At 43.9% G+C, this 7,393-nt stretch overlaps 1 protein-coding gene across 1 annotated transcript in view; it reads left to right on the plus strand.

Annotated features, from left to right (window-relative positions):
• The first annotated feature begins 5,631 nt into the window (after positions 1-5,631).
• Positions 5,632-7,393, plus strand: part of MRPS18A (mitochondrial ribosomal protein S18A) — a 17,352-nt gene continuing 15,590 nt past the window's right edge. The window contains exon 1 of the mRNA XM_010863114.1: positions 5,632-5,772. Coding sequence (XP_010861416.1) covers positions 5,661-5,772 — 112 coding nt within the window. The 5' untranslated portion in view covers positions 5,632-5,660. The remainder of the gene's footprint in view (positions 5,773-7,393) is intronic.

Below are 7,393 nucleotides of genomic sequence, written 5' to 3' on the forward strand. Positions count from 1 at the left end.
GGTGCCTAACCCGTATATTGTTCAAGGGTCAACTGCAATGTAAAAGAATGAAAAGGCAACCAAAGAGAGGGAGATGACATTTGCTATACATACATCCAACAAAGGACAAGTATCCAGAGTATATAAAGAACTTCTGCAAATCAATAAGAAAGACAACTCAATATAAAATAGGCCAAAGACTTGAACAGACACTTTACAAAAGAGGACGTCTAGATGGCTTGTAAATATATGAAAAGTGACTCATCCTCATTTAGGCATCAGAGAAATGTAAATTAAATACACAATGAGAACAGACTCTGTACTCACCAGAATGGCCAAGATGAAAAGTACAAAAAAAAAAATCAAATCTTGATAAGGATGCGGAAAAACCATAATCAGTAAAACTACTATGGAAAACTGTGCGGACTTCCCTAGTGATGCAGTGGATAAGAATCCGCCTGTCAGTGCAGGAGACATGGGTTTAATCCCTGGCCAGGGAAGATTCCACATGCCACAGAAAAACTAAGCCCGTGGGCCACAACTATTGAGCCCTTGAGCCTCAGCTACTGAGTCTATGTGCCACAACTACTGAAGCCCATGTGCCTAGAGCCTGTGCTCTGCAACAAGAGGAGCCACCCCAATGAAAAGCCTGCGCACCTCAACAAAGAGTTCCCCTGCTCGCCACCAACTAGAGAAACCCCTTGCAAAGCAACAAAGAACCAACACAGCCAAAAACTTAAAAATTTAATTTAAAAAACTGAATCTTTTTGACAGAATCTACTTAAGCTGAGTATACACATACCCTATAAGCCAACAGTTCCACTCCTAGATATATTCCGAAGAGAAGTTTGCCCTCGTATTCACCAAAACTCATATAGAAGAATGTGTATCACATCACTATTTGTAACAGTCCCAACTGGAAATTATCTAAACCTTATCAACAAAAGAAAGGATAAGTAAATTGTAGCATAATCACAATGGAACATTATATGCAATAAGAATGGATGATGATGACAATGTATAATAAAAATGTGGGTGAATCTCACAAACCTGACATTGGTGAGCAGATTAAAGTAGATGCAAAAGAGTACATGCTACATGAGATTCAATTTCTATAAAGTTCAAATGCAGGGGGAAAAATATTTATGGTGTTAAAAGTCAGGATAATGATTACCTTGGTGAGGGGTAGGGAGTAGCGTCTGTAAGGGGACACTAGGAGAATGCTAGTAATGTTCTACTTGTTGGTGTGAGTAATGTGTCCCTGTGTGGAAATTTATCAATTGTAGATAACTTGTATACTTTCTTCAATAACAACTTTTTTTAGGTAAAGCCTAGTCTCTTAGCAAAATCTGGTCTCACAAAATTCTTTTTTCACATAGAGACTAATTACAAATGGATTCACAAAAAATAAGGGACTTCCCTGGTGGTCCAGTACTTAAGACTTTGTGCTCCCAATGCAGGAGGCCCGGGTTCAATCCCTGGTCAGGGAACTAGAGTCCACATACTGCAACTAAGACCCAGCACAGTGAAATAAATAAATATGGACTTCCATGGTAGTGCAGTGGATAACAATTTGCCTGCCAATGTAGGGGACCCAGATTTGATTTCTACTCTGGGAAGATTCCGTATGCCAAGGAGCAATTAAGTCCATGTGCCAAACTGCTGAACTTGTGTGCTTAGAGCCTGTGCTTTGCAACAAGAGAAGCACCACAAAGAGAAGCCCTCATAACACAATAAAGATTAGACCCCACTCACTGAAACTAGATAACAGCCCACTCAAAAAGAAACAGAGACCCAGCGCAGCCAAAGATTAATCAAAAAAAGAAGACATTACAAGACAAAGGAAACACACAGTATTATTTCATTTTGCTAAATGCAAATAATGCTTATGTCTGGATTATGGCTATTTATTTTCTCTTCATTGTTTCATTTTTTACAATGACCACATGTTACTTATTGTAGAAAATACAAGTTTATTTTTTAATAAACTTTGATTAAATTAGGATATGATAACAAAGAGAGGGTTAATATTCAAATCTTTTGAATCACTGTGTCCAAAACAAACCCTGGATGGGGCTCTGTTACTGCCTTGGTCCCAGTTGATCCCCAGAAGTTGGGGACTCGTAAAGAAACACGGGGTGTGGTACAAGCAGGAACGGTTCAAGGTCATCTGTACAGAAGGAAAGTAGAAGCTACCAGGACAGCTGAGGACTTCCTGCCCTGGCTAGAACACCTAGACATATACACCACCAAACTCTGTCAGTTCAGTTCAGTCGCTCAGTCGTGTCCAACTCTGCGACCCCATGAATCACAGCACGCCAGGCCTCCCTGTCCATCACCAACTCCCGGAGTTCACCCAGACTCATGTCCATCGAGTCAGTGATGCCATCCAGCCATCTCATCCTCTGTCGTGCCCTTCTCCTCCTGCCCCCAATCCCTCCCAGCATCAGAGTCTTTTCCAATGAGTCAACTCTTTGCATGAGGTGGCCAAAGTACTGGAGTTTCAGCTTTAGCATCATTCCTTCCAAAGAACACCCAGGGCTGATCTCCTTTAGAATGGACTGGTTGGATCTCCTTGCAGTCCAAGGGACTCTCAAGAGTCTTCTCCAACACCACAGCACCAAACTCTCTGCTCCACTCCTAATCCATGTGTCTGTCTCACCTCCTAGATTGACCATTCTCTCAAGTTCCTCCTTCCTGGGACCTGTCTTTTCTGAATGTGACATTTTAAGGAAACCCAGTGCCACATTTTCCCTTCTTTCCTCTTAGTTGATACCACTCAAGTACCCCATACAGCAGCTGCTCTGCATCATCTTAGTCCACCAGTGTGAGAGTCCTAACTGGAAGACTGACTCCTTCCCTCCCCTCATCAGAGAGCGTGCTCTGTCTTTTAATAAGCCTTATTTCCCCATGTATGAATCAGACTAGGATAACTAGAAAATCCCCCTTCAAGTGTGGAGAATAATATTCTAACCACCATGTGGAAGAACTGAGGTGTAAATGGCTTTCCTTTCTTATACAGCTCTAGAGGAATATTTTGTTCATCCTGCAAATCCAAAAGATAGAAAACTGAGCTTCCTTTTTGGTACTATAAGTTTCATTACTGGACAAGTATGTCAAACTTGTGAAAAGTACCTAGCACACAGTCATCTCAATAACTGCCTTATTAATAAATTATGGTTATTGAGCACTTATGTTTTTATTTCATCTAACCTTTACAAAAGCCGCAGAAAATAGGTCCTACTTATTCACTCAACAAATATATATTGCACTCATTATGTGTCAAGCACTGTACTAAATGCTGGAGACATGAGAGTCAACAACAAAACCAATGTCCTTGCCTTCACAGAGCTTACAGTTTGGTGGGGAGACACATATTACACAAATTGATACAAAACTATAATTGAACAGGGTACTAAGATGGAGGGGGCTTCCCTGGTGGCTCCGTGGTAAAGAATCCACCTGTCAATCCCCAGTCTGTGAAGGTCCCCTGGAGAAGGAAACGGCAACCCATTCCAGTATTCTTGCCTGGGTGATCCCATGGATAGAGTAACCTGGAAGACTACAGTCCATGTTGTCAAATAGTCGGACACGACTTAACTAAGAAAACAACTGAGATGGAGAGATATCTGGTGCAGAGAACCAATGACAGGGAGGTTAAGGAAGACTAATGTGGAAGTGAAGTTTGAGCTGAGCCCTGAGAAATAAGTTTCAGTTCAGTTCAGTTCAGCTGCTCAGTCGTGTGCGACTCTTTGTGACCCCATGAACTGCAGCACATCAGGCCTCCCTGTCCATCACCAACTCCCAGAGTCCACCCAAACCCATGTCCATTGAGTCAGTGATGTCATCCAACCATCTCTTCCTCTGTCGTCCCCTTTTTCTCCTGCCCCCGATCCCTCCCAGCATCAGAGTCTTTTCCAATGAGTCAACTCTTCACATGAGGTGGCCAAAGTATTGGAGTTTCAGCTTCAACATCAGTCCTTCCAATGAACACCCAGGACTGATCTCTTTTAGGATGGACTGGTTAGATCTCCTTGCAGTCCAAGGGACTCTCAAGAGTCTTCTCCAACACCACAGTTCAAAAGCATCAACTCTTTAGCACTCAGTTTTCTTCACAGTCCAACTCTCACATCCATACATGACCACTGGAAAAACCATAGCCTTGACTAGACGGACCTTTGTTGGCAAAGTAATGTCTCTGCTTTTCAATATGCTATCTAGATTGGTCATAACTTTCCTTCCAAGGAGTAAGCGTCTCTTAATTTCATGGCTGCAGTCACAGCTGCAGTGATTTTGGAGCCCAGAAAAATAAAGTCAGCCACTGTTTCCACTGTTTCCCCATCTATTTGCCATGAAGTGATGGGACCGGATGCCATGATTTTAGTTTTCTGAATGTTGAGCTTTAGGCCAACTTTTTCACTCTCCTCTTTCACTTTCATCAAGAGGCTCTTTAGTTCTTCTTCACTTTCTGCCATAAGGGTGGTGTCATCTGCATATCTGAGGTTATTGATATTTCTCCCGGCAATCTTGATTCCAGCTTGTGCTTCTTCCAGCCCAGCATTTCTCATGATGTACTCTGCATATAAGTTAAATAAGCAGGGTGACAATATACAGCCTTGACGTACTCCTTTTCCTATTTGGAACCAGTCTGTTGTTCCATGTCCAGTTTGAACTGTTGCTTCCTGACCTGTGTACAGGTTTCTCAAGAGGCAGGTCAGGTGGTCTGGTATTCCCATCTCCTTCAGAATTTTCCAGTTTATTGTGATCCACACAGTTAAAGGCTTTGGCATAGTCAATAAAGCAGAAATAGATGTTTTTCTGGAACTCTCTTGCTTTTTTGATGATCCAGTGGGTGTTGGCAATTTGATCTCTGGTTCCTCTGCCTTTTCTAAAACCAGCTTGAACATCTGGAAGTTCATGGTTCACGTACTGCTCAAGCGTGGCTTGGAGAATTTCAAGCATTACGTTACTTGCGTGTGAGATGACTGCAATTGTGCGGTAGTTTGAGCATTCTTTGGCATTGCCTTTCTTTGGGATTGGAATGAAAACTTACCTTTTCCAGTCCTGTGGCCACTGCTGAGTTTTCCAAATTTGCTGGCATATTGAGTGCAGCACTTTCACAGCATCATCTTTCAGGATTTGGGGCAAAAGGTCAGCGTCAAGTTACCAGAATGAAAGACCCCTTGGTGAGGGGAGCGCAGCTTGGGGACCCTGGGGCGGGGGTAGGGTGCGATTGGGGCGCGAGTATTCTATCCTAGATCTGTGGGATACCTGATGTTCCAGAATCATTGTCCTAACCATTTCAACTTCTATGGTACAGACTTAGGCGCAGCCTCAAGGAGCTGAAAATCCACATCTCACTTGTAAAGAAAAAGTTTTAAAGAAATAAAGATAGTGCATGTAATTTTACAGAAGTCCGCCAGGGAACGAAAGCGACCCTGGAGACTTCGAGGACTGGCAGACAGGAGCTAAAAACCTCCCCAGCCTCTCAAAATGAAGCACAGGCTTCACACATTAACTCTGCTTTGCTCAGAGATGGAGAGGTGAGGAAATCGAAGTAACTGACAAGAGTGACGGAGCTAGACGCTCACAAGACTCACTCTTCCTGCCCACTACTGCGGCTGCGCGCGCGCCCCATTCCGGAAGCGGAAGTGCACAAGAGGTCAGCGATAGTTTTCAAGATGGCGGCCCTCAATGTGCTGGTGTCCGGCTGTGGACGGTTTCTCAGAGGGCTGTTGACAGGCCCGACCGTGACCAGCTGGGCTAGGCCACCAGCCCGCGGGTTCAGGGAAGGTGAGTGCTGGGTCCTGGTGACCTCCTAGGGTTGAAGAGAAGAAACGAAGGCTGGTTCTTTCTGCCCCCATGCGTCCCTCCCTCCCTTTCCTTAGCGCGATTCTGAAACGTCGGAGATGTTTGCGCTCCGGGAATGCTAGCAGTTTTCTTCGGAACCCTGATGCTATTTCCTTGATCTCTCACCCATCGTGAGTGTCCTCATGGGTGGTGGCGGGGAGTGGGGCGAGGGGGGTGAAGATCGGAGAGAAAGCCTTGCTTATTTAGGAGCAGAAGAGAAACTTGTTCTAGGGTTCAGAAAAGTTTTTTGTTAAGGGCCTGGCAATGCAAGAGACATAAGAGACATGGGTTCGATCCCTGCATCGGGAAGATCCCCTGGAAGAAGGTATGACAATTCAGTACTCTTGCCTGGAGAATCCTATGGACAGAGGAGCCTGGCAGGCTACAGTCCATAGGGTCACAAAGAGTCGGACACGACTGAAGCGACTTAGCGCCTACGCACATAGGCACTGGATGTTAATTCTCTATTCCATATTCTTCGAACCGCCGCCTCCTTCACTAAAGAATTATTGCGCTATCAAGGAAGGTCAGCTGGATACCCTCCTCTGGGCCTCCTTTTCCAGTTTCTCATCTGAAATGCTGTAATCTGATGGCAGCTTTCACTGCCCTAACCCTTAGTCTAAGAGGTGGAAGGCAATGTGGAAAAGCCATTGAACAGCTGAAACAGGCATATCCTGGATGGTGGTTTTGCTTTTCATTTAGTCTGGAAAGGCAGCCTGACATTGAACTGAGAGCTTACTGAAGGCGAAGTGCTATACTTCAAACTGTCAAGAGGTTCCTGAGAAGTTAGGTTCTAATGAGATGATTCAATACTCTCCAATGAATACAATTTAGGTATTAGGTATTTGAGGCTTCCTCGATGGCTCAGCGGGTAAAGAATCCTGAAATGCAGGAGATACGGGTTTGATCCCCGGGTCTGGGAAGATTCCCTGGAGAAGGAAATAGCAACCCGCTCCAGTATTCTTGCTTGAAAAATCCTATGCACAGAGGAGCCTGGTGGGTACAGTCCACGGGATCCTAAAAGAGATGGACATGACTTAGCGACTAAGCATATGTTCAGAGAGATTTGGTTACTGGAAACAGCAAACTGAATTGGAAGTTTTCCTGAAGGGGGTGTGTCTTTAATAGGCTCATAAAAGGATGGAATCTGGCGGAAAATGGAAAGTTCTTTTCAGTACGTAACCTTCCTTTGTGCACTGCTGGAAGCAGGAAAGGATAAGTGATGTGCAAAGAAGTGGTTTTGTGTGTGTGTGTATGTGTGTGTGTGTGTGTGTGTGTGTGTGTGTGTTTAAGATCTGGAGTAGCATATCCTTTAACTAAAGCTGAGATATATCCAGGGGAAAATGGTGATTATTTTACCAGGGGAAGAATAAAAGTCCAAAAAAAAAAAAAAAGCCTAAGAAGGGGAGCATTGGATTTGTCTCAGAAAAAGTCTTTTGTAAGTTTTCAGTAGAATGGCAGATAAGGAACCCAGTTTGGGAAAATTAAAGAGATAATTAATGAAGAAATAGAAATAGGTGTTTGAAGAATTTAGCTATGAAGGGAAGATGGAACATTTGCTAGA

The sequence above is a fragment of the Bison bison genome, unplaced genomic scaffold (genome assembly GCF_000754665.1).
Source record: "Bison bison bison isolate TAMUID 2011002044 unplaced genomic scaffold, Bison_UMD1.0 scf7180017864487, whole genome shotgun sequence".
NCBI classification, from domain to species: Eukaryota; Metazoa; Chordata; class Mammalia; order Artiodactyla; family Bovidae; genus Bison; species Bison bison.